This window comes from Ursus americanus, chromosome 17 (genome assembly GCF_024610735.1).
Source record: "Ursus americanus isolate L20-20 chromosome 17, mUrsAme1.1.p, whole genome shotgun sequence".
Lineage (NCBI taxonomy): Eukaryota > Metazoa > Chordata > Mammalia > Carnivora > Ursidae > Ursus > Ursus americanus.
Genome location: NC_142143.1, coordinates 23604732 through 23632686, shown reverse-complemented (window position 1 = coordinate 23632686; position 27955 = coordinate 23604732). Strand labels below are relative to the sequence as shown.

General features: G+C 35.6%; 1 protein-coding gene across 1 annotated transcript in view; it reads left to right on the top strand.

Annotated features, from left to right (window-relative positions):
- Positions 1-27955, top strand: part of CFAP54 (cilia and flagella associated protein 54) — a 287356-nt gene that overhangs the window by 104629 nt on the left and 154772 nt on the right. Inside the window, exons 26-32 of the mRNA XM_045779838.2 lie at positions 2330-2452; positions 9979-10107; positions 11817-11931; positions 14112-14201; positions 14722-14848; positions 19928-20042; positions 20588-20688. Coding sequence (XP_045635794.2) covers positions 2330-2452; positions 9979-10107; positions 11817-11931; positions 14112-14201; positions 14722-14848; positions 19928-20042; positions 20588-20688 — 800 coding nt within the window. The remainder of the gene's footprint in view (positions 1-2329; positions 2453-9978; positions 10108-11816; positions 11932-14111; positions 14202-14721; positions 14849-19927; positions 20043-20587; positions 20689-27955) is intronic.

Here is a 27955-nt window from a genome sequence, read left to right as displayed (position 1 = left end):
TTAGCTACAGCTCAGAGAATGGGTTATAGCTATGAGGAAAAGCCTTGAGAAAGAAGTTTCCGATTATATTGCATTGTTTGGAATAGGAAAAGTGAGTGCAACACAGAGGAGATTCTAGAAATAGGCCTCAATATATTTGAGAATATAATATATGACAGAATTGGCATTCCAATTCAGTGGGAAAAGACTGGATATTTTTAGGAAATGATGGTGCAACTCCTGGATATTCATCTGAAAGGAAATAGAGTTTGACACCTATATTGTACATATATAAAGTCCAGATGTACTAAAGACTTAAATGTAAAATAAAGCAAAAAGTTAGGGGAAAAAAATCACAGAAGATTACATGTGCAATCCAGGGTTGTGGGAATCCGTTTTAACTAAGAGATAACTCTTAGAAATAGCAAGAAAGTTAAGAAATATTGACTATATTTATGTCAGCCTATGTGTGACAACAGGGACAGTAACAAAGATAGTATTAAATTTATGGATTTGGAACAAATGTCTAACAAGGATATTTATATATATTACTGACAAGGATAAATATATATGTAACAATAAGTCTTACAAATTGACAATAACTTAATAAAAAAATGGCCATAGGATATGAATAGGCAGTTTATAGGAGAGCAAATCCAAGTGGCCAAGAACCATGAAAAAATGCTCAAACTCTGAATATCCTTAGAAATGCACATTAAATGAACAACGTAATATTGCTGACAGAATTGAAAAGAACTGTAACTGCTCTTGCTGGTGACAATGTCAGGCATTCTCATTCATTGATGGGGAACATGTGGATGGGGAACATATAGGCTTTGGATTTTGATAAAGCAATCTTAATTTTAATTAAACTAAATCTAATGTTAATTAAAAATTAAAAACAAATATGCTTGACACAGCAATCCCTCTATTAGTAATTTATCCCATAGAATAAAATCACCAGTTAGTAAGATGCCTAGTTCTACCCCTTGGTTCCCAAATTCATCTGTTCTACCTCTTGGGGACCACATAATTGTAATTAATTTGGAATGTTTACTTTGCCTTGGAAGATGGTGCTTCATCCTTACCAGGTATCATTTCAGAGCTGGTACTGAAGTTGCCACTTATATCGGCAACTGAGCATGTACAAGGGTGTTTCTTAAGGCCTTCTTGGTGGTGGCAAAAAAAGCTGGAGACAAAGAGAAAGTTCAGTAGCAGGAGGATGGCCAGTATGTGTACCAAATTGTAAAACGTCAGCCGTAAAAGTGTGTGCAACATGGAAATTCTGGAAATGGCTGAATAAATGATGGTTATTCCACACTAAATCATATTATGTAGCCATTGGAAATAATGAACTTGAACTATACCTGCAGGCTTGGAGGGATTTTTCACAAGACATGGTTGAAGGAGAAATGCACAGTTCAAACAATTGTTTATGAATTCCATTTTGTGACATAACATTAACTCTCCCTCTATGTATGTTTATGTATTTATATGTATACATATGATTATGTGAGCCTGGAGAAAACTACAAAACTACTAGGTTGCTAACATGATTTGGGGATATGGTGTAGTGGGGTTGGGGTGCGTGGTGATGGGGAGGAATTAAAGAAGCATTACAAATACTCTTAAGTGTACAGTGACAATAGTAATAGTGTTAGAATAGTGGCCTGAAGCAATTAGTATGCCCACAAAAGACCAACATCCATATGTTAATTTGTCTTTTGATAATCTGGATGACTAATAGATTGATGCAATCTCAGCCCTACTTTTCTGACAGTAATGTTGCTCAGAACAGTGCAAAGTATTGAAAGGTAAACGTAATTATCTAGCTCTTGATCAAATTCAGGATCACATAATATGAGGTAAGGAGACTAGGAAGTAAACACCAATATTTATAGGATATGGGATATGAATGCTTGGTTTTAATTTGAAAGGAAGCTATTATTTCAAGTACCTGGTATCACTTTATATTTAATATGGTACATCCTTCTCCAAATGGTTTTTTAAGGTCCTCCTAAGCCTGGATGTGCCTTTAGTGTCTTGTATATGTAATATTCTGCCTATATTTTTTATGTCACTTGTTAAAATGTGCTATTTTGTAATCTTTGTATACTTATTTTATCCTCTACACTAGATTTCAAGTTACTTTAGATGAGGGACTCATCTGAAATTGAATATATTAATTTTATTTCAGAGTACATTCTTTTATATGGGATAAGCAATTTATTGACAATTATTGATGATAATAAAATTTGATGGTTTAAAACTTGCATGATTTGAATAGGACATTTCCTAATGAGTGAGGGTGATATTTTTCAACAGAAACTATTGTGCTTCTATTTTTTAGATCTTGATAAAGTGTGTAGTGGTTTTGCAAGGATTACCAAATATCATCCATTCAAAGAAACATATTGCAAGTTTTGAAAGTGTACAGCACATGATAGCTTCTTGTGTCTTCTACATAACAAAGGTATTTATCTCATTCCTTTCTGGTGTCATAAAATTTAGGAATAGCAATGATTTAGAAAGTTAAGCTACTTTTATTACATAGAATACTTTTAAAAATAATACCTACAAAGCATTTTAGGTCAAGAGTTGCTTGAGGGGGTCAGTTGGTAAAACCTGGAGGGTGTATCTTAGGCCAGAGGAAGGACTGGGAAAGAATGCATTTTATGGGACCTCATTCACCTTGGAAACAAGAGACAACCAAAGAGACCAAAGGCTGAGAGGTAAGCTTATTTATCCTCATTGCTTGGCTCAAAGACCAGCACTGTGTGTTTCTTCAAAGGCTTTAGTTGGCTGAATCTAGTGAATTTCCTCAAAGAAGGGCCATATCTGCCTACCTGTTTTGTATGGTCCTCACAGGACCTTTGTGATTTGGTTGGGGATCTGGAAGAATTCTGCATGGGTGGGCTGATTTGACTTATCACTTTAATTGGGACTTGAGTTATCTTCAGTGAAGGTCTAAAAACAGAGAGGCCTTTACCTTCTATCTTAGCAAAAAAGTCATGAATTGCTGGCTATGTATGGCCTTACCTCAGGAGCAGAAAATCATATTCTTTCCATTGCTCACTGGTTTACCACTGCTGGAGACACATCTTTAACCTTGTCTGTGCAGATATGGAGGGAGGGTAGCCATTAGCAGGAAGAGAAAAATAATAACTTACTTAAGAGGACTCAGAACCCCAAGGGGCAGGCCAAACACCAAAATAATTCTTTTTTACTCTCACTATGTTGGAAAAGACCAGAGGTGACTTGAAAAAACAAAAGAAGAAAGAAAACTTTCAAGGTGGTGTGATGCAATTAAATGATCAAAACAAAACAACAGATCTTATGTAACTGAACAAAAAATATTTGATTTTTTTTTAAAGATTTTATTTATTTGACACAGAGAGAGAGAGAGAGAGAGCACAAGCAGGGGGAGCGGCAGGGAGAGGGAGAAGCAGGCTCCCTTGCAGAGCAGGGAGCCTGACGTGGGGCTCGAAGCCAAGACCCTGGATCATGACCTGAGCCGAAGGCAGTTGCTTAACCAACTGAACCACCCAGGCGCCCCCCCCCCAAATACTTGATTTTTGATTAAAAAAATTAAACAGATGAAGATTGTGGTTAATGGCATTTCTTGAGTCAAGTCTGGAAGCTCAAGAAATACCTTACAGCATAGAATGGAATTACCTAGAGATAAATTCCGAAGGTAGATCCAAAGTCCTAACATGAAATAAAAGGAGTTCTGGAGGTAGGAAATTAAAAAATGGAGTATAGTCTCCCTAAGTCCTAGGCTGGATTAATTTAAGAACTCATCTGTTGACACTTGGTGGTGAGATTCTTGGAGTCCAAGGATAAAGAAAAATCTCAAAGTTTTGAGACCAAAGAACAAGTTATTTGCAATGGAAAGATAATCCATTAGCTTCAAACTTTTTATTAGCAACAGTAGAAGCTAAAATACTGGAGCAACATCCATAGACTTCTGAGGGGAGAAGACTGAGGTCTAAAAACTAATAACTGGGAAAGATATCATCCCTTCGTCAGGGCAAAATAAACATTTTCAGGAGTGCAGGCATCTAAAAAGTATTCTGCCCATGTACTTAGCTGAGGAAAACACTTGAGGAAATACTCTATCAAATGACAGTTGGTTCAGGAGAGAAATCCCAAGGTAGGGAAAGACAAAAAGGAGAGGAATAATGGGAGCAATGAATCTTGCAATATATGTATTATTAAAATTAAATAGGTAATAATAATGTGATGTGGATTTTGTAATATAAATGCAAAGTAGGAATTCTTCAAATAGAAGAGTTATCTTTGAAAGAAAAAACTTATTAGGAACCTAGAACTAAAACTTTTATCTTGTTTGGGGTCTAAGGAGGGGAGACCAGGTAGAGACTCTTGGTGCATGATTGTGTGTTTTAAAAAAATACATATACTATAAAAAGTACATATAATATAAAATTGTTATTTTATTTTAAGATGACTCGGGAATGTGTAGCCATGTGCAAAACTTTAAAGCACAGTAAGACTTCTAAACTGATAGGAAGGAAAAATGAAGAGAGGAATGACAGGGAGGAAAAATGGCTAATTCAGCAAAACTAAGAAGGAAGAAGAGATAATATTTAAGATAGAAGGAATACAATCAAGAATATTGATTACTTCACTAAGTATAAATGAACTCAGAAGACAGAGATGGCCAGATGAGCTAAAAAGTCAGATTCAAATGCAAGAAACACTTGCAAAACAATGTGAAAAACTCTGGTTGAAAATAAATGCATAGACAGAGTTACTGGGAAAATACAAACACAAGTAAAGGAGGAGTAGCCATTTTTATATCTGAAAAGGCAGACGTCAAGACCCCAAACATGAATCAGGACAAAGAGAGGCATTGTATAATTTTCTTCAAGTCTGTTTTGTCTTATGACCCTTCTCTGCTCCTGGAAGGCATCTGGTCACTTTATGTCTTAGGACAGTGTCATTGTCAACTATTAAAGATCAAGTCTGAATTAAAACAAAACTCTAATTTTTTACAACAGCAAATTAAAAAAGAAAGTCACAATTAGATTAAGTGAAAAATGCTACAGAGGCATTTGATAACACTTAGCAACCTTTCTGAAAAAAATTATATGTAAGTTAGGAATGGAGGGAGTCTATTGAACAATGATAAAGACATTTACCAAATTTTACAGCAAATACACTAAATGGTAATTTTCTGAGACTAATTCCTTAAAAATCAGGTACTGGAGATGCTGACTCTTAATAGTGTGATTCATTATTTGTAGATTCTGTCTTATGTAATAGAGAAGGATATGAAATAATTTTACAATATTAAAAAAGTATAATTGATCTGTAATTGTACACATCTCAAAAACTCATGAGAATCTAGAAAAAAAATTACTAGATTTAAAAAAAGAATTTATAAAGTGATTGTGTGTGAGATGCTTACAAACTGATTTTTAAAAATAGTAGCAGTAGCCATTTAGAAATGGAGAGAGGAAAAAATACCACTAGTAATATACAGTATTTTAAGACAAATACCATATGATTTCATTCATATGTATAATTTAAGAAAGAAAACAGATGAACATAGGGAAAAGAAGGGAAAAAAAATAGAGAGAGAGAGGCAAACCGTAAGAGACCATTAATTATAAAGAACAAACGGAAGGTTTGCTGGAAAGGAGGTGGGCAGGGGGATGGGTGAAATAGGTGACAGGCATTAAGGAGGGCACTTGAGATGAGCACCGAGTGTTGTATGTAAGTGATGAATCACTAAATTCTACACTTGAAACTAATATTACGTTGTATATTAACTAACTGGAATTTAAATAAAAACTTGGAGAAAAAAAATAAAACATTTAATCTAACAAAGTACTAAAAGACCTGAATAAAAGAACTGAAATCTTACCGAACGGCACAAAATAAGATCTGAACTTATGGCAAGCCATTCCAAGTTCCTGAATAGGTAGACTCACTGTCGTAGAAATAGAAATCCTTCCAAAAATAGTATTTAAATGTAATACAGTTCTAATCAGAATCCCAATGGGGTTTCTCTGAAACAGATTAGAATAATTTAAAAGTTCTCAATAGATATAAAATTTATTATAAGGCCACTTCAATAAAAAATAGTGTTAACAAAATAATAGGCAAATAGTTCAGAGGAATAGAAGAGTCCAGGAATAGCCAGCCAGCCCCAGGTCTACGAAAGAACTGAATATATGACAAAAGTGGCATTTGGAGTTATTGGGAAAATCTATTAAAATACTTTATTTAATAAAAGGTGCTGGTATCACTATTCATCTGAAAATAAACAAAGCCAGAGCCCTACCTCGTACCATAAACAAAATAAGACAGATGGATATTTGTATGGCTTTGAAGTCAGAGGAGACCTTTCTCGATAGGGCATAAGATTCAAAAGGTACACAGAAAAAGATAGATAAATGGATTACATGATAAGTAAAAAAAAATTTTTATGACAGGACACTATATTAACAGGCTTAAATGCTAATCTTAAAAAACATTTGACAGATAACAAGATTATTAACATTACCTCAGGGAGCAGTCAATGAGAAAATATGAAATAATCTTACAGTTAAGGAAAAGAAGAATCAGATTTATTTTTAATTATGAAGGATCTGTTGCAATCACCTTAAAAAGTGGAGTAGTGAACAGGTACCAGATGATGAATGGCCATCTCAGGAGGTCAGGGAGGAGCCATTCAAGGGTTTTAAACCTGGAAATGACATAATGAAATTTGCATTTTAGCAAAAAAATTATTCTGGGGCACAATAGCTAATACAGTGGGATAAGACCTGAGACAGGGAATCAGTTAGAAGGGGAGAGATGATAAACTAAACTATGGAAGTACCCCCCTTATCTTAGTTCTGCTCCCTGAGGTTTCAGTTACCTGCGGTCAACTGCATTCGGGAAGTAGATGGTCCTCCATCTAGTGAGTTGTCAGAAGGTCAGTAGTAGGGGCGCCTGGGTGGCGTCTGCCTTCGGCTCAGGGCGTGATCCCGGCGTTATGGCATCGAGCCCCGCATCGGGCTCCTCTGCTGGGAGCCTGCTTCTTCCTCTCCCACTCCTCCTGCTTGTGTTCCCTCTCTCGCTGGCTGTCTCTATCTCTGTCGAATAAAAAAAAAAAAAAAAAAAAAAAAGAAGGTCAGTAGTAGCCTAACGCTACATCACAACACCTGTGTCATCCCCCTCACTTCGTCTCATCACGTAGGCATTTTATCATCTCACATCATCACAAGGAGAAGGGTGAGCACAGTACAAGATATTTTGAGAGATACCCTGTTCACATAGTTTTTATTACAGTATATTGTTATAATTGTTCTATTTTACTAGTGGTTACTGTTGTTAACCTCTTACTGCACCTAACTGATAAATTCAACTTTATCATGGGCACACATGTATAGAAAAAAACAATGTGTATCGGGATTGGTACTATCTGCAGTCTCAGGCATCCACTGGGGTCTTGGAACATATCCCACATGGATCGGGGGGCTACTGTAGTGTGGAAAAGTGGGACATAGAATTGAAAGATTCAGGAGTTATTCATGAGATAGAATTGAGAACCTGTAAACCTGCTAAGTATGTGAGGATAAAGGAGAGAGAGGGAGGAGTCAGCAGCAACCCAGCTATCTGGCCTCAGCAGCTGGGTGAGTACAATGCTATTTGTTGAACTCTGGATAAGGAGTAATTTTGGGTGAGAAAGGGAGAAAAGATAAAAAGTTTTGAATCTATTGAATTTGGGGGCTAATAGGATATCCAAAGAGGTATATATTATATAATTGGACCTCTAGGTTTTGAGTTCAAGAGAGGACAAATACATATAAAGACAAAGCCATCATTAATATATAGACTCATCAAAAACTAGGGATGTACTGTATGATGACTAGCATAACATAATAAAAAATTATTATTAAAAAATAAAAAAATATGGACTCAACTGAATAGTAGAAATAGATGATATCATCTGGGGACAGTGTGTAGAGTGAGAAGGGAAGAGAATTACTTAAGAATCTCAAGGGTGCACTTAATCCAGGGGGCCAGTTCTTCTTCCACTAGTCAAGAGGAAGAATTGGAGAGTTGATTAGTCGAAAGCTGTTTTGTCATGCCCAGCCTCAACCTTGAGGAGGATCCGCCTACTGCCATTAGTTCTGCCATTCTCACATGGCACAGCCACAGAGAAAGCAGGCATCCCACACAATCCCAGTACCCTTTTCCATCTGATGTTATGATTACACACAAATTGATTAGTGTTTTGCTGGGCTAAAAGTACATCTTCGAAGGTTACTTTTCTTTAGAGTACTTTCTCTGTTTGGCCTTTTCTCCCCAAACTCGTCCATCAGTAAGTATTTCCAGGAGAGGGGTGTCTTTTTCAAGAGAAGGCCAGGTTGCACTTTCTTTCCAGGGTACTGGACAACTATTCACTCTACATTTAAATAACTGATAGCAGCTACTGCAGTATTTCTTCCAGAACAAAGAAACTCTATTCCAAGGCAGCTTGTTGCTTGTGGCTTGCCAACAGCAACTTCTCCTGCTAAAAATCAACCAACCAATCAACTAAAAAACCAGTTCTGCTTATCCAGGTACTCCACATTTGATCGTTAATGGGGAGGAACCAGGAGAGGGAAAGGATGTGGATATAGGAGGGAGATCCCCGGGAAGGTAGGAGACAATGAGATCCTAGCACATGTGGGAGGGATTAGTCTGGACAGGACATTGACTTCTCTCCTCTAACAGGAGGGTTGGATGGTTGTAATCACAGGTGAGTGTGTAGGTAGGAGATAAGCTAGTTTCCCTACATTTCCTCTGTGAAAAGGAAGCAAGGTCATTTGCCGAGAGAGAGAGAGAGAGAGAGAGAGAGAGAGAGAGAGAAAGACAGAGGAGGTGGGGAGTAAGGGTGGGTTTCAGAGATTGAGAAGAGTGGGAGGTTTCATAACAGACCCTGTGGAAGATGGGAGAGACTCCTGACTTGGAACAAAAGACCAGCATTTGGGGCCTAGTGCATGTTTAAGTCCTCAAATCCACATGCCTCCTCTCTCAGCTTCATGTGATTTTTCTCCCATAGCACACAGCAGCTTGGGGCTGGCCCTGCAGGGCTTCACCTGCCATCCACAACTCCATTACCCACCCCCCTCCCCGGCCAACTTAAAGAATCATACTGAGATCCAAGTAATGTTATTGTAGAAATGACCCCGAAAGTGTTCTGGACATTCCTAAAAAGTAAAGTGTATATTGATGTCAGGATTTTGATATTGGAGCTGGTTCTGTCCCAAACTGTTATGCTGAGAATTGCCCTTTCAGAAGCTTCTTCCAGCCTGACCAATAGCCCCAGAGCCCTGGCCTCACCTCGAGTTCCAGATTTTAGGTGTTCATTTTTTATAAACACATTTTTGTATGGATTTTCTGTTATGACATGGAAAGCCCAATTAGTCTAATGGCTCTGTTTCTTTTCTCTGTTCTGTTTAAAACATTGGTAGTCTTTTCAGATGGCTCGATCTTTCTTCTTTAAGCAGCAGTATTTTTTCTAAAAGTTGCCAGAATTCCAAATAAAGTGCCACTTCTGAGACACGTCATCTTAAATGTTTCATTATTTTTGCACTGTTTAAAAATTATGCTAAACATCTGGCATGGTCTTTTGTTTCTGTTCACCATTTGGTGTGTTAAGTAGAATGGTTCTCTATTTTTCTGTTGATTGGAGAAATTCTTTATCACTTATCATTTTCTACTGGCATATTAAAAAGTGGTGAAAATGTTGCCCAGTTCTCTCTAGTTCTCTCCAAGCCTTGGACCCAAGTATGTCAGAAAGCAAAGTTGAAAGGAGAGGAAGTATTTGCTCATTTCAGCTTTCTAACAAAACATACTCTTCCAGTTTCCTTAAGGAAATCATGGGAATTCTAGACTCAAAACCTTAATGGGACTTCTGAATTTATGAAAGATGGTCAATGACACTTGAAAATAGACAAATGTTTCCAACATGGATAATTAATAAATATTTTAAATTAGATTCTGCGTTCATGGAAAGAATATGACCTGGCAGTAATGATTATAAATTATGGAAAAAAGATGTTGGACATCACATCAGGGTGCAGATCTCTATTTGGTGTGTCTGACCAAGAAGAAATACAGGAGGAGGTAATTGATTTTTGTTTGTCATCTTAAAACACATACCTATTTGAGTCTTTTAAAAGGGTCATGTAGTGTTAGCAAATGTGTTAGAAAATTGATCAATTTTAAATTTGTCATATTTATATAAACAAGAAGTACTATGTAATGAAGCCCTTCCTTACTTAAAGGGATTCCTGCTAGAATACTGAAGAGCCCCCTCTCACCAGTACTGATCATTAGTCAGGCACTGATAGAGAGCTTCCTACACCCAGCTGAGCCTGGAACTAAGAGCCCTCTAAAGTCTCTTCCAAACTGAAGGTTTTATTATTCTGGGTGGGTTATCGAATGTAGTAAATACATGTCAGAGCTTTTTACTTTGTTCACAGTGGATTTTTCCTAAACTCATTGTGACACCTCAATTGTCTTCTTTATGAGACTGCTAATGTCTGAGACTGCTTTTTAATATCTGCCTCCCAAGCACGGGTCTTATAGAACCTGTTTTATTGCCTTTTCTTAAGACCATGTGGTTATGTGTTTTTGTGGATCAAATTGTGAAATGTTGCTTAGTTCATTGGGTTTCTGAGGAGCACTCAGAATCACTTGAAGCCCCTTCACTGACTGGGGTGGGGGTAGAGACTATCACTCCTGGACTCTGTTTCCGTTGGAATAGCCCCATTTCTGTCTCCTTTGTATGCTGAATTATATGTAAGTGTTTGCTTGCCACAAAAAAGCTTCAGAAATCACCACTGTTTTACTGGATATACCTTTTTTAGCCATAATCCTTTTTTTTGGTGTGGTGGTTATTTTGTCTAGAGAGAATTTTGATTAAGCTGGATGCAATTTGAGGCCTTTTTCCACCAAGTGGTGTTCACTCTCAGAGTCCATCAGCCGGGCTGTTTATGTCACCCAGGCCTTGACTCAGAACCCTGTTTCTTCACATCATTGTAGGACAGGACTTCTTGCCTCTTTCCATGGCGCCTCAAGCCCAGCGGAAGGTCGAAGGTCGTGCTACTTGTTTGTAAGACTGTAGGGACTGAGAAGCTAATACCGAATTTCTAGGAGTCAGAACTCCTTATAGCCACTCAAGGTCCCTTGAAGCCTGTAGGGGCTTGGGAGGGGTTTTTTTGTTCTTTTGTTTTTTGTTTCTTTGGAGAACAGGAGACTTTAACACGTTCAGTTCTCAGGCTCAGACTGTTGAAAACGTGGTGGGGAGCCTGCGCACAGACCTGCCAATGCTTAATCCACTAATTGCCGATCTTGTTGTTTCATTGAAAGGCAAAGCAGCAAAGGCAATTAGCTTAGTTGTAAAGAAGCTCCTCAGGGAAAAAGAAAGAAAAAAGGAAGAAGGAAAAAGGAATACATTTCTGAGGGCCGGCTGGGAATTTTCTTTTGAGGATTTTTTAGAGTTTGACCCTTAGCTGCTTTCAGAAGAGTGTGTATGTTGGTTGAAGGGGGTGGTGCTAGTTAGGGGGGTGGAAGTTATTGGAAGGAAGGGAGAAGGGAAGAGAAGAAATATTTTGCGCAACCTGTATAAAACACTGAGTATTATGTTTGTCTTTTAGTTAGAATGAAATGACTATTACTATTATTAATTTATATCACTTGGCCATGTAAATCATAGTTTTGTCTACCAAGCATGAAAGTATGAAATAATAATTTAAAGATTACTACTTGAAAGTGACAATTGTTGAAACATGTTGAGGTACATTCTGACATTCTGACCCCAATGTTTTTAGGGTTCTTCCAAGAAGTCTTCCAAGCCTAAGAAGCCACAGCAGATATTATTACCTGAAAAAATAAATGAACAGCTGGCCTTGTTGGAGACACACCTACTCAAACTGACAAAGCAATGTAGTCATTTTTTTCCTTTCTAGATACTTCTGTTTAGTGTTATGTTTTTTAAAATCAGAAAATATTTTGTTAAAAGGATTAAGATGAGATTAGCATTTGGTAAATCCTTTAAGGTGCTTTTACATTATGCCATTAATCCTAACAATACTCTGTTAATAACGGATTGTTAACCGCTGCCTCCCCCTCCCCCCAGCCCATGTGGTTCATAAAGATTAAGTGATTTATTTAGGATTACATGGCTGGCTTGTTTTTGAGCCTGAATCTTCTGATTCTAAAGCAGGGTTTCTCAACCTCGGCACTATTGCCAATCTGGGCTGCTGATTCTTCACTGTGGGGCACCCTGGGGTGTTGAGCGGCATCCCTGGCCTCTTCCTACAGATGCACCGACCCCATCCCCCCAGTTGCCACAATCACCTCGGAAGCACATATATTGGAGAGGAGGGCACAAAATTGAGAGTCCCTACTCTAAAGGCAAAAACGTAACTGAGAAATAAAAGGATAGCGTGGAGGGTGTTAATGTGTGAGTGATTTGAATCACGGTCTACTCAAGTGAAAGAGTAGTTTAATTTTGGGTCATTGTGCCAAATAGTAATTTCATAATGGACCAATGTTAACACAATGATTGAAATTTTGGAGTTTGCGGTTTGGAAGTCTGCTTAAGAAATTGATTTAGTTTCTCGTGGTGATAAATATTATCACACTTTTTAAAAGCAGGTACTTCAAATATTCTAGAAGAACAAGAAAGTACCCTTTTTCTCTAAATTTTTCTCAAGTCGGAGGTTTCACTTTTGGTCACTTAGCCTTTTTGGAGCTGACTCCACTCGTAGAATTCGGTGTCCCTACTTCACTTTTCTTATTGTGTGCCTCAGTTATATCTGGGTTCAGAATTCCCTAATCTGGATCTCTCTCTCTCTCTCTCTCTCAGGATGTTCCGAGTCTGCTTCAAGTTGAATTTATGAATTGAAGCCAATGCTCTATTATTCACATAACCAGTAAACCTAGCTTTGGGAAAGGTGTGATTGTCTTGTTATAAAACTATAATTCTTTTCTATTGATTTTTTTTTTAAAGATTTAATTTAAAGATTTTATTTATTTGAGAGAGAGAGGGTGAGAGAGAGAGAGAACAGAAGCCAGGGGAGGGGCAGAGAACTAGGCTCCCCACTGAGCAGGGAGCCCAATGTGGGACTCGATCCCGGGACTTTGGGATCATGACCTGACCCGAGGGCAGATGCTTAACCGACTGAGCCACCCAGGTGACCTGATTTATTTGTTTAAAGATTTTATTTATTCATAAGGGGGAGAGAGAGAGAGAGTGAACACATGAGCAAGGACGGGGGCAGAGGGAGAAGCAGACTCCCCACTGAACGGGGAGCCTGATGCAGGGCTCAATCCCAGGACCCTGAGATCATGACTTGAGTTGAAGGCAGATGCTTAACTGACTGAGCCACCCAGGAGCCCCAAAATGTAAAGTGTTTTAGGAATGTGAATTATTTTCATATTATCAATAAAAAACATTTTACTAAGAAGCACAATGTAATGTTATTAGCCAAACAAAAGATTTAATAACAGAACAATAATAGAAATAATAGTTTTATACTGTGCTTTCCATGTGCCAGAAATTATGTTAAATGTTTACACATACATATAACCTTATATAAGAACCATATGAGGAAGGTACTATTATCCTCATCTTAAAGCTAAAGAAACTGAGGCACAGAGATTTTGAGTAACTTCCCAAGGTCTCGTAACTAAAAAGTTTCAGTGTTAGAATTTGAACCCAGGCGGCCTGGCTCCAGTGGCTGTGCTGTTCATTATTCTATACTTTCCTTTCTTTTAAAGGTAATTTTGTAAGGATGAAGTTAACATAATTGGTAGGTTTCAGAGTCTGGGGTTCACTGATATACGACAGCTATTGAAAACAAGAGACTGATGCCCTGGAAACTCTTCACCTATTTGGTGGTGGACTCCTTGGCTTTTAGGGGGGAAAAGGAAAGGAAAATAATTGAGATCACTGGATTTTTTTAACTCCAAAATATAATGATATAGTTGACATTTTGAAGGCACATAATTTAAAATGAATACATGAGCATTTTCCTGTTTTTTGTTCCTTCCAAAGAATTTTCATTTTTGGTTATTCATGTTAAATGGAACCTACAACTTACTAATTTTTTAAACCTTAGATGTTACAACTGAACTGTCAGGAGCCGAGGACCCTATATTTCTTTACCCTATTGTTTTAAACTGGTCAGTCAAAGGTGCTGTGAAAGAAGGTAGGTAATCTAAATGTTTATATGTTGTTCACTCAATTTTCTATTGAAGATCATTTATTCTGCGGGTTCTGTTATCTGAAAGCTTTCACCTTTCTAGGCAGAAGGTTCTGGGTTCTTATCCTTTCAGAATAATGCAGAATATTGACTGTCAAGTAATGTGATTTAAAATCTGGAAATACAGAACCTTGAATGGTGACTTATTTTAGTAGTAAATGATATTATTATGAAACTTATGAAAACTAGGAAATTGAAAAATGTGAGTGATCTTTAAGTTCAGCTACGAAGAAATAACATTACTGTTTAACTCAGAGTAAAAAAAAATTAGGGTAACTAGTAATTCTGATAATATCAGCAGTTTTTCCCCCTAACTTGTAATATATTAGAGGTAACTTTTATGAACTCTTTCTCAACACTGAGATATTTGGAAAAATAAATAAAATATAGACTATAAAGGACTATTTGATCTTAGAAAAACAGGAGTTCTTGCCACATTTACTGCTACACTTCTTTGTTTTCACAGTTATGAAATTTAAGCAGAGACCTAGATTCCTAGAATTCTTTACACAAGTTATGCTAAAATGTATGAATGATGAAAAATTTCATCTTATGGTGGAGATAACAAATCCTGTTTGTGACTTCTTGAAAAGGTATTTGTAATATATATTTTACTAATATTTACAACTTTAAAAGATAGGTAACATTGTCACTTTAAGATACATATGATGGATGAAAAAGAGAGTGGGGTATACACCTAGGGTGGGGTAAACAGCCACCAACAAGATAGTGAGGATTTGTGTCTGTGTATGTAAATGAACAAACATTTTCTTCCAACAATGGGACTTTTCTTTCACCATTGGGCATAGACTTATCTCTCATTTTAGTAAAAAGAAACATTAATAACATGAGGTCTGTTTAAAAAATGGCAGCGAAAGAGAAACATTCTCATAAAAACCTATAGAAAAACATTCTTCCTAAAACGGGCACTTCATTTATTAGAACAAAAGCTTGGAATATATGTACTTCATATTCTCAGATGATAAAGGAGAAAATTGCTTTTATCAAATGAAACAGGTTATAATATTCAGAGAATTAGTCAGAGAGTGCTATTAAATTAAAAAGACTGTAGCCGAAATTAGAAGTTTGGAAGCTGTAAATCACATTCTTAATACCAAAGAGAAGCAGAAGACACTTTTGGTGTGCAGTGAGATTTGGAGGGCTGACTGTGGAGGTCCAACCTAAGAATAATAGATATTCTTCAAGGAAAGCAGAATGAGTGGCTTAGAAGCATTGACCAGTGGTATAACAAAAGACTCAAGGTTGGAAATTGAGTAGTATGACTGAGTTCAAAACAAAGGTAATGATTTCAATTTTCAAGGCTGAGCAGATGTTTTAGGATGTTCTTCTCCAAGTCAGGGAATATAGAGGAGGAGCAGATGGAAAACCTTGATATCTACCTTGATAGTAATATCTGTCTTCTTTTTATGTTCATATGCTTAACATATTTTTGCACAAAGAAAATATTCTGCAACAGGCAAATGTGCAGCTGTATTTTCTTCCAATTTTATGATTTCATGATTTATATTTAATGTTTTAATCCATATAGAATTTATTTTGGTATGGGGATTTAGATTAAACTTTGGGTTCCCCAGTTTATCAGTTGTCCTGGTAACATTTAAAGAACAATCTCTTTGTTACTTATTTTCAATTCTACCTTTTCATATTCAAAGTGGATGATTCTACCAATAATGCTTATAAATCACAATGAAGATATTTTATGAATTTGCATGTTTTACATAACAAAAAATCCATGTATATGGAAATAACTGTTGAAATAACTTATTTGACAAAATATTATAATATTGAGAGAGTTTAACATGCTACTTTAAAAAGAATAAAAAGGACACAGAAAATATATATAATTAATAAGATTAATTTAATATATATAGCCAATTGAGACTAAATACCCTTTAAAGCACTCATTAAATTTTAAAAAAAGTAATATTTAAGCTGCAAAATAGGGCTCAGCAGATAACCTAGACTAAAATTTGTAAAGGTCACATTCTCTGACAGTATAATAAAACTGAAATTTTACAACAAAATACATTACTGCCATATATATAACTATTGGATCAAAAAAGAAATCTAACCAAAAGTATAGAGACTTTTGAAAGTAATGATGATGAGAAACCCTAGTATCAAATGTGCTCAAAACAGCAATTAGAAATCCTTAATAGAAGCCTCTATTACTAAATAAGAAAAATAAAATCAAATGAATTTTTATTGAACTCAAGCAATTAGAAAATAAAATAGATCTAAGAAAACAGAAGAAAGAAAATAAAAATACAAGTTGAAATTAAACAATTATAAGTTGGTTTTAAAATCATTTAATTGAAGGCACACCTGGGTGGCTCAGTCGGTTTAGTGTTGGACTCTTGACTTCAGCTCAGGTCATGATTTCAGGGTTGTAAGATTGAACCCCTGTATGGTTCCATGCTGGGTGGGGAGCTTGCTTGAGATTCTTTGTCTTCCTCTCCCTCTGCACCCCCACCCCGCTCTTTCTTGCTCTCTCTCCCTCTCTTAAAAAAAAAAATCATTTAATTGATAACTGGTAGAGCTAGTTTTTTGAAGATATTAATAAATTAGGTGAATTTCCAACCAGCATAATAAGAAAAAGTGAAATACAAGTACTCCAAAGAAGTAATAATTCTAAATTTGGAAGTAGTTAAACAAACATTAGATAATAGCATATACGATTTAATATGAATAAATTTGAAATTTCTAATTTAAAGTGATGATAATCTGGAAAAATTTAAATTATAAAAATTGAAGTATTAAAAAGAATTTGAATGGCTCAGATTTTTTTTTAGGCTAGTTCTTTTATATTTTAAAGGAACAAATAAGTTTTACTTTACATAAAGCTACTTCAGCACATGGGTATAAAGTTTCCTAGTAAATTTATCACAGGAGTCTCCGATAACAGGTTTACAAAAAGAATGAAAAAAATTATAAATCAGTCTTAGCAGTATATATAGAAACAAAAATTCTTAAAATACGTTATAAATTCAGTGTTGAAAATGTAGATCTTGGGGTGCCCCGGGTGGCTCAGTTGTTAAGCATCTGCCTTTGGCTCAGGGCGTGATCCTGGCGTTCTGGGATCGAGCCCCACATCAGGCTCCTCCGCTGGGAGCCTGCTTCTTCCTCTCCCACTCCCCATGCTTGTGTTCCCTCTCTTGCTGTCAAATAAATAAATAAAATCTTAAAAAAAAAAAGAAAATGTAGATCTTATTATCAATATAAATATAGTAGGAAATCTGTAAATGTAATTATTACTAGTAGTCAAAGGAGCCTGGAGTAGATGCTAAAAAGTCATGTGGTGAAATTCAACAACCATTCTTGGCAAACTAGGATCAGAAGAATATTTTCTTTTAAAATAAGCTTTATAATAAGGAAACTTATTATTCCCTCTATCATTTAATATTGTTCTGAAAATTCTTGCCAGTGCGTTAAAATAAGAAATAGAAATTAGGATTAGAATTCATGTGATCATCACATAATAGGGTCTCAAAAATGTTTGTCAAACGAATTCCTCAGTGAAATACTCTGAAAAGGAGATAAAATGATTGGTATTTGCAAATAATAGTTTTTTTAAACTTAAGCTAATTAACTGATAACTATCAGAAATAATAATAGAATTCCATGGGATAGCTAGCTACAAAACCAATAGCTTTCCTATATCAACTGGAAAGTATAATGGAAAAATGATCCCATTTCTGTGAAGCACAGGATTAACTTTATCAGGATTTGTGAGGGGACTAAGGCTAATAAAAGAAGACCAAACATTTTTACTAAGAGATATTTTTAAAAATGACTTGAATAAATGGAGACATAGTGCATTACTTGATGGGCAGATGGACTACTGTAATTTCTATTATTTTTGAATTAATTTTTTGGTTTAATGTAACTCCAATCATATTAGCTTTATGGAATGGTGTAGAATAATGACAAATATTTGAAAAAGGAAAAAGAGCAAAACAGAGATTTGTATTATCAAATAAAGTATAACATAGTTCTGTTTGTGAAATAATAGGCAGACAGCTATTGGGATTCGATGTTTCATGTTAGAAATAGGTAGTAACATAAGTAATCAAAACAATGAATAAGCCATGAAATCAAAGATCGATAGCATTGACTACATGAAAATTTTAAAATACCATTTTTCATAACATGCCATAAACAAAATAAAAAGCTAGGAGGAAGCATTCCATGAAGAGGTTGAGAAGTGGAGGAGTTTAATTGATTCAGGGGGTGAGATTCTTCAGAGCATGGAGGTGGATGTTGAGAAGATAGGAGGATGGCGAGTATTTATCTGTGACCTCCTCTCCTTCCTATCTCTTTCTACAGTAACAGCAACAAACTCAAGCATTCTGGGGGATGGGAGAGTCAGGAGGTAGGGAGGAGAACAACCTGCTTAGAAAATGGCTGGTAACCAGTTTCAAAATGCAAGTTGCAGAGGGTGGATACCCACCTCCCAGTGGTCACTGGTCTAAGCTTCTTAGTTCAGGCAGACTAAACATTTACCAAAATGCGTGTCAGTTAGCTGGGAGACCCTTGGAACTGCTGCAACTGGTCTGGAGTCCCAACCAACCACAGGATCCAGGATCATCTTCATTAAAATTGAAGCAAGTGGCCAACTGCCTGTGTGAGTTTTAAGATGAATTTGGAACCCCAAACCGTGTAACTAGCTATCTAGACTCACCCATTCACTATTTGCCTTGAATTTATATGACCCTACATTTTATTCAATTTAAGTTTTGGACCCCACTTATCATGTGATAGCACGGTTGGTTTTCTTTCCTTTTTTTTCTTTTTTAAGGTTTTATTTATTTACTTGAGAGAGAGAGTGCGAGTGGAGGGAGGAACAGAGGGGGAGAAGGACAAGCAGACTCTGCGCTGACTTGGGGCTCAATCCCAGGACCTTGAGATCATGACCTGAGCCCAAACTGAGAGTTGGGTGCTTACCCGACATGTCCAGGCTCCTAGCCACTTAACTGACTGAGCCACCCAGGCATCCCAAAGATAGCAGGGTTTTGCTGGAATTAGCAAGTACTTACTCAAAGAAATAGAAATTTTAGAAAATATATAAATTACATGGAAAATAAATGATAAGTATCAGTTGAAGGAGGGATAATAAGAGACTTCACAGTATTTGAAGAATTGCCATAGGGGTCCATGCAGATTGAAAAAATGAGATTAAGAACTTCAACAAGTGATTGGGGGAAGGGAAAAGTTTTTGTAGTCATATAAAATACTTAGCACCTGTTGGTATCCAGAAGGTGATAGTGTCTAGGAGCCTGGACATGATGGAACCAGAGAGACTGAAATCTGTGGCAAGCAAGATAGCTTGTCCAGGGTCACTCTTACATAATTATCTTTTCAGTTTTAAAGGGACATGTTCATGTTGTTTTATTTTCAGTCCAATTCTATTTTTCCTATGTCACATGTCAGCTCACATTTTATGCTATGATTTACATTTTACTCTTTCAAGAGGCCAGCTATTCCTTGGTGATCAAGAATATCACAATCTAATTTATGCATGAGACACAAACAATTTTGGATATTCTTCTCATATAATTTCAGTGACAACATTCATTAAAGATTTATTGCTTTGATATAGGGTTGCAAATTCTTATGGATCCTTTTAACTGACTTTATCTTTTTTGTATTAGGAGGAATGAGTCCCTACTTAGAATAAGAAAAATGAAATATAAGGATAATGTTTTGTGCAAAAAGACAACCAAACCTTTGAAGAAGTTCAAAGCTGCAGTAATGGAGATTGGAAGAGTAAGTTTCTTATGAGTTTTGAATTTTAAGTTAATGAAATAAGAGATTCATGTATCTAAAGATGATTGGCTGCATTATAATATGAAACAGAAGGAAATACCAACAAACAATTTTATTATATAGTACATTATAATTCTTTTTTTTTTTTTTGGAGGGAGAGAAAAAGCATGGGCATGTGTGTATAAGTGAGGGGGAGGAGGGGCAGAGGGAGAGGGAGAGAGAATCTTAATCGGGCTCCACATGGAGCCTGATTTGGGGCTTGATCTCACAACCTTGAGATCATGATCTGAGCTAAAATCGAGAGTTGGACACTTAACTGACTGAGCCACCCAGCTGTCCCAGTACATTATAATTCTTAATTTGTTACATGGATATTTTTATAATCATATATTTTTTGTTTCTTTTGATAGTAATTTTAATTGGGGGTATAAAGAAATCACTGTATTTCAATGTCAAGAGATAAGCATTAGAGTATGAATAAATTATAGCATTGTGTTCAGAGTTTCGATTTAATTTATAACATTTTTGTCATCTCTCATATTAAGACTGTGGAACTGTTGCCAAGAAAAAGAAGTAAAAGAAAGGAAACTCTAAGAGAATTTTTTTCCAAAAATCCATCTATTTCTGAAATGGTGGAACATGAAAGGTATTAAATGATTAATTAATTCAGTAAATGTTACTATGTGGTTGGCATTATTTTAGGAACTAGAGATATAATGGTGGACTAGATAGATAAGATCACTGCCCTTGGGAAACTTACATACTAATGACAGGAGTGCAATAAGTAAGTAAACACACAAATAAACAAGACAGTGTAAAATTTTGATACATTTTATAAAATAAGTGAACAGGATGATATGCTGTAGAATAACTGGCCTTGGGTGGGAGTGGTGGCAGGAGAAGTTTAGATAGGGTGGTTAAGAGACCAGTTCATAAATTACTTTTCATTATTGGTGGTCCTTATGTTCTTGTTCAAAAAAACTGAAACCATAACTTATCATGGTAAAACATTTAGCTTCTATTTTTATGAGTATGAACTTATGATTCTTATATATCCTTTATATATCTTATCTTCATTATATACATAAATATCTTTATCTGTTTAGTGATTTGGAATTTAAGAGCAACATGTACATATTAATAGAACCACTCTCACTTTGCATTTGCCTACTATCTGTTTGATTATTCCTTTATTTTCTTCATTTAAATTATGAGTTTTTTATGCTATAAATGTTTGTACTAAGAAAACAAGTTCAGATAAACAACATTATACCACAAGGAACTAGAAAAAGAAGAAATTTAGCTGAAATTTAGTAGAGGAAGGAAATAACAAAGAAAAATCAGACATAAATAAAATAGAGACCAGAATAAGCAAGAATATAACATTGAAAGTAACGACCAGTTTTTCCAAAAAAATAAAAATAAAATAAACAAAATTGGCAATGCTCTAACTACATTAACTAAGAAAAAAAAAGAAGCCTCAACAACCAAAATGAGAAATGGAAGAGAACGAAATAGAACAGATAACCACAAAAATACATAGTATGATAACAGATTACTAGATACAGTTATATACTAATGAATCAAATAACTTAGAAAAAAACCCCAGATAATTCCTAAAAACAAGCAAGTTACAAAGATTGAATCATGAATCTTGAAGTAGGACATCTTCTTAGACCAATAACAAGAATGAAAGCTGAATTAGGAATCAAAAATCTCCCAGGACAGAAAAGCTCAAGATCACCTGGTTTCATTGGTGAATTCTAACAAGCATTTAAGAAAAATAATTAATGGCAATCTTTATCAAAATCTTGCAAATAATGGAATAGAGGAAACACATTCAAAATCTTTTCATGAGGCCAGTACTGCCCTAAATACCAAAGAAGGATAAAAACAACAAGAACAGAAAGTCTAGTTTGTCTGAAGTAAGTATTGCTACTCTGACTTTCTTGTGACACCCAACTGCATGATAAATGTTCCTCACCCCCTCACTTTCAATCTGCAGGTGTCTTTAGGTCTAAAATGAGTCTTTTATGGCCAGCATATAGATGGGTCTTGTTTAGTCCATTTACATTCAGAATAATCATTGATAGGTATGTAGTTATTGCCATCTTATTACTTGTTTTGTCATTTCTGGAGATTTTCTCTGATCCTATCTTATCTGTCACTTTTGGTCCCTCCTTTCCACTCAAAAGAGTCCCCTTTAGTATTTCTTGCAGGGCTGGTTTAGTGGTCATGAACTCCTTTAGTTTTTGTTTGTCTGGGAAACTCTTTATCTCTCCTTCTATTCTGAATGATAGCCTTGCTGGATAGAGTATTCTTGGCTGCAAATTTTTCTCATTCAGCACTTTGAATATATGATGTCACTCCCTTTTGGCTTGCCAAGTTTCTTTTGAGAAGTTTCCAGGTAGCCTTATGGGTTTTCCTGTGTAAGTTGAGGACTTCTTTTATCTTGCTGCTTTTAAGGTTTTTCCTTTATTACTATATTTTGCAAATTTAATTACAATGTGTCTTGGTGTTGGCATGCTTTTGTTGATTTTGATGGGTGTTCTCTGTGCCTCATGGATCTGTTTCTTTCCTCAGATTAGGGAATTTTTTTGCTATTATTTCTTGAAATAAATCTTCTGCCTGCCTTTCTCTCTCTTCTTCTGAGACTTCTATAATATGAATGTTATTACATTTAGCGGAGTCACTGAGTTCCCTAGGTCTATTGTTATGTTGCATAATTCTTCTTTCTCTCTTTTGTTCAACTTCATTATTTTCGATTATTTTGTCTTCTGGGTCACTAATTCATTCCTCCTTTTTTTTCCAAACCGCTGTTCATTATGTCAAACCTGTTTCTAATCTCATTTATTGTGTTCTTCATCTCTCATTGATTGAGGAGTATAGTTCCCAAGATATGAAGATTTTTCATATTACTAGTTATTGCTAAGTTGCCCTTAGATTTTCATCAGTGGTGTGTCAAGTTTCCATTTTTCAACATCTTTACCAACACTTGATATTATTATTAAATTTTTGAATTTTTGTGGACTGTTGAGTTATGAAATTTTATGTCATTATTATTTTAATTTTTATTTCTTTGCTTACTAATGAGGTTAGGCATCTTTTCATGTTTTTATTAGACCCTAGGATTTTTCTGTTCTCGGCACTGCTTGTTTAGATCCTTTGTACACTTAAAAACTTTTGTTGTTTTCTCATTTATTTTTAGAAGTTTGTTACAGAGGGGAGGGGGGTGGGGGAATGGGATAGACCGGTGATGGGTAGTAAGGAGGGCACATATTGCATGGTGCACTGGGTGTTATACACAACTAATGAATCATCGAGCCTTACATCGAAAACCGGGGATGTACTGTATGGTGACTAACATAATATAATAAAAAATCATTATTAATAAAAAAAAAAAAAGAACACCAAAAAAAAAAAAAAAAAAAAAAAAAAAAAAAGAAGTTTGGATACTACTGCTTTTCCCAGTTTGTGGCTCATCTATTTACATTTTAAAGGTTTTCTTTGTTAAATCAAAAGTTATAATTGTTAACGGAGCAAAATATATCACCATTTCTCTTTGCTGTTTTTGAACGAGATAGTGTGAATTTATATTTTAGATTTTCACATTTAGGAATTTCTTTTTCTTTTTAAGATTTTATTTATTTGAGACACACACACACACACACACACACACACACACACAGAATGAGAGAACACACAAGCGGGGGGAGGGGCAAAGGGAGAGGGAGAAGCAGGCTCTCCACTGAGCAGGGAGCCTGACGCGGGGCTCGATTCCAGGACCCTGGGATCATGAGCTGAGCTGAAGGCAGACGCTTAACTGACTGAGCCACCCAGGTGCCCCAGATTTGGAGTTTCATCTAACTGTATTTTATTTCTGTGACTCATGAGAGGAAGAGTCCCCTTACCCATCTTTTGTAGTTTTATTATAGGTGCCCAACTGGCTAGCCCCATTTATCAAGTAGCCATTATTAGCCATTTATCAAGTAGTCTATTCTGTCACCACTGTCACTTTTGTCACTTAGCAAGTTTTCTTTTTTCTTTTTTTAAAGATTTATTTATTTATTTGACAGAAATAGAGACAGCCAATGAGAGAGGTAACACAAGCAGGGGGAGTGAGAGAGGGAGAAGTAGGCTCCCAGCAGAGCAGGGAGCCTGATGTGGGGCTTGATCCCAGGACTCTGGGATCACGCCCTGAGCTGAAGGCAGATGCTTAACTACTGAGCCACCCAGGCACCCCGACTTAGCAAGTTTTCATATATATAGTTTTGAGTTCTCTTTTCTGTCCTAGTCTGTTTATCTTTTTGTGGATCAGTATCACACCATCATACTTATTCTAGCATTAAATTGATTCTTGTTGTCTGATAGAACAAGTCTCTCCACCATGTTCACACAAGTCTTCAGTATTCTTCCACAGAGTAGTTTGAAATGGCTTGTCAAGTAACACAAAAAACTCATGATTTTAATAGACATATAATTGACTATATAGATTGGTTTGGGAAGTTCCCTCCCCCCCCCAGTATTGATTCTTTCTATTAGTATACAGACCACATACTTATGTCTTTCAATAAATTTTTATGATACATTCTGTAAAGATGTTATACATCTTTCATTAGCCTCATCAAAGAAGGTATTAATGTAAATCGTATTTTAAAATTACATTTTTGAATGCTTCTATTTGCTTGTATAGGAACTTAAGTGATTTCTAAACAATTCAATCTTCTACAGGCTTGATAATTTATTTATAGATACAGGTTTTCTGTGTGGATTGTCATATTGTGAAGAGATATTGAAAGTTTTGCTTATATACAGGTGGCAAATAAACACATAAAAAGATGTTCAGTATTATTAGCCATTAGAGAAATGCAAATTAAAGCCGCAAGGTATCACTAAAAGCTATTTTAATGGCTAAAATAAAAAATAGTGATAACACTAAATGCTGGGTCATGCATACAATGCTGGTGGGAATGTAAAAAGATACAGCCACTCTGGAAAAGACTGTGGGATTTCTTATAAAATTAAACATATGCTTACCATACAACCTCAGGCTTCATCAAAATTTAAAACTTTTGCTCTGTGAAAGACCCTATGAAAAGGATGAAAAGATAAGCTACATACTGGGAAGTATTTGCAAGCCACATATCCAAGAAAGACCTCATATCTGGAATATATAAAGACCTCTCAAAATTCAAAAGAATAATAAAAACAAACAGTCCAATTAGAAAATGAGCAAAAGACACTTAAAATAAAATTATAAAAAAAGTGATAAAGAAACATGAACAGATATTTCACTAAGAGTATATACAGTTGTAGGATGCTTACCTCATTTGATTTTGGGATTATCTTGATGGACAAGCTGATTCTAAATTCAGGAGAAAAAAGGTCATGAATTGCCAACAACTAGAAAATGCCTATTTTTTAGAGGATTTTTTTTTTAAAAAAAAGCATTTTTTTTTAAAGATTTTATTTATTTATTTGACAGAGATAGAGACAGCCAGCAAGAGAGGGAACACAAGCAGGGGGAGTGGGAGAGGAAGAAGCAGGCTCATAGCAGAGGAGCCTGATGTGGGACTCGATCCCAGAACGCCGGGATCACGCCCTGAGCCGAAGGCAGGCGCTTAACCGCTGTGCCACCCAGGCGCCCCAAAAAGCATTTATTTTTTAAAGCATACGTAGAACATTTATAGTTTTGACTATAAGGCCAATCTTAAGAAATTTCAAACATTGGACTCATACAAATCACGTTTTACTATAATTGATTACAGTAGACTGATTTTTGAAAAGATAGAATCAAAAAGATCTTATACATTGGGAAGTCTTAAATAGACATATAGAAGTAATTCATGGAGAAAAATAGAAATTTTGTTGATAATTTAAAAATACAAAAAACTTGTTGGAAATTTGGTTGGGATTGTTCTGAATCAGAAAACACTGAAGGCTAACATGTTTCCTTCTTATCACTATTTTAACTGTACCTTATAATTTTTAGTATATGGTAGTGTTTTTATTCTCATTTAGTTCTATATACTTTAAAGTTATCCTTATAATTTCTATTTTCTGTGAGTAGGTCTTATACATCTTTGCTTTGGTTATTTCCTAGATATTTTTTAAGCTGCTAGAAATATCTTTTTAGAATTTTATTTTTAATTGTTTATTGCTGGTATGTAAAAATAGAATTATTTTTTGTATATTTGTCTTCCACGGGCTTAATAAATTCACTGATTAATTCTAATACCTTATCTGTAGGTCATTTTGGATTTTATAAATATACAATTGTATTGTCTATGATTGACAGCTGTTTTACTTCTTTATTTTCAATCCTTATACTCCCTTTCCCCTACTGCCTTTTTCTTGCTTTTTATTCTTGCTAAGCCCACTATTTCAGTGCTGAAAGAAATGATACTAGTGGGTATCTTTGTTTGATTCCCATTCTGGAGGAAAAGCTTTCAAGCTTTCAACATTTTATCATTAAGAATTATATTTGTGGTAGGTTTGTTTTTGTGGATATCCTTTATTAAATTAACATTATTATTTATTTTGAGTCTCAAATTGCTCCAGATTTGGCCATCAGGAGCCCTTCAGCCTAGCTCTTTTGGTCCCCATCGTTTTTTTGAGCTTCTTATTTACCACAACGTGTTCATCTTGTACCTTCCCTGTCCCAGCCCTGGAACCAGCTGATTCCTTTTAGTGGAAGTGGTATTTAGAATCTACGTTCTGGAGGCTACTGCTGTATCTTTGCTTCTAGGCCTTTTCAACAGACAAAACTAGGAAATATCTATGTCCACCTAAACAGATCTATGTATCTATCTAAAACTGTAAGGTCATACTGACACGTCCAGTTTCAGTTCCATACCACAAGATACTTTCCAGTGTTTTTTCTTTCCCTAATTGTAATTTTTTTTATAATGGTAAGAATCCTGTTTCCATTAATGTCAATATATTCACTTATTTATTCAAGCTTGAATATACAGATGATAGTATCTGGATTCTTTAATATTTTCCTAATTCAGGTTTCCATCTTCTTCTTATGGTTCCGTATCACTGAGCATTTATTTATGCAGACTCCCTCCTGAGCTTCCTCTCTGGCTACTGGATCCACTCACATCTGTGGCTCATAGAGACACAGAGCTGCTCATGGAGTATGCTGCACATTAAGAACTACTCAGGTAGTAAAAGAAGAAACATTGTCTACCCTCCGGACTGGCTCTCACTCCCTTCCAAGCTCCCTGGAGTCTGTTACTACCTTGACAAGATGCATGGAGGAAGGCTATCCTCTGTCACTGCTCTCCCTGGACACTCTCACCTTCAGTGCAGGGATGACGTGGCTAGTCTTGTCAAACTCTTCTGGACCTTTTGAGGAGACTTGACCTTCCATCCACCTTCCTTTCTTTTTCATGTGTGTATGTCATGTCAGATTCAGACACGTTATCTATTAAAGCGAGCAAGATACTCTTACTTACCAATTGAGATTTTTTTCCTTTCTCCAATATAAATCAGATAGAATGGCGCTGACCAATGGGGCAGTAGCACTGTCGACATTAAAAAAAAAAAAGAAGTACTTTGAAGAAATCAAATCATGCCATGTAAACAATTATGCAACTATAAAAATAGTTGGATGACTTTGAGATTTTGATAGGAATAATTTTAAACAAATTGAATAAATGCTACACTTAAAAAATGAACTATTAGCTAAATTTTGAAATATTAGTTTTATCCAGAGCATATTGAATATGGATTTATGAAGTTATTTCATTTATAGTTGATTGATGTTTTATTTCTGCTGTAACTAATGTTGGAAAAAATTTTGCTCCATTGTTTTTTTCTTAAGTAACAATACAGAGAAATGATTTTCTTGTTTAATATTGAAGTTAGGGGATGAATGTGAACATTATGTTATAATTCAGTTGTCT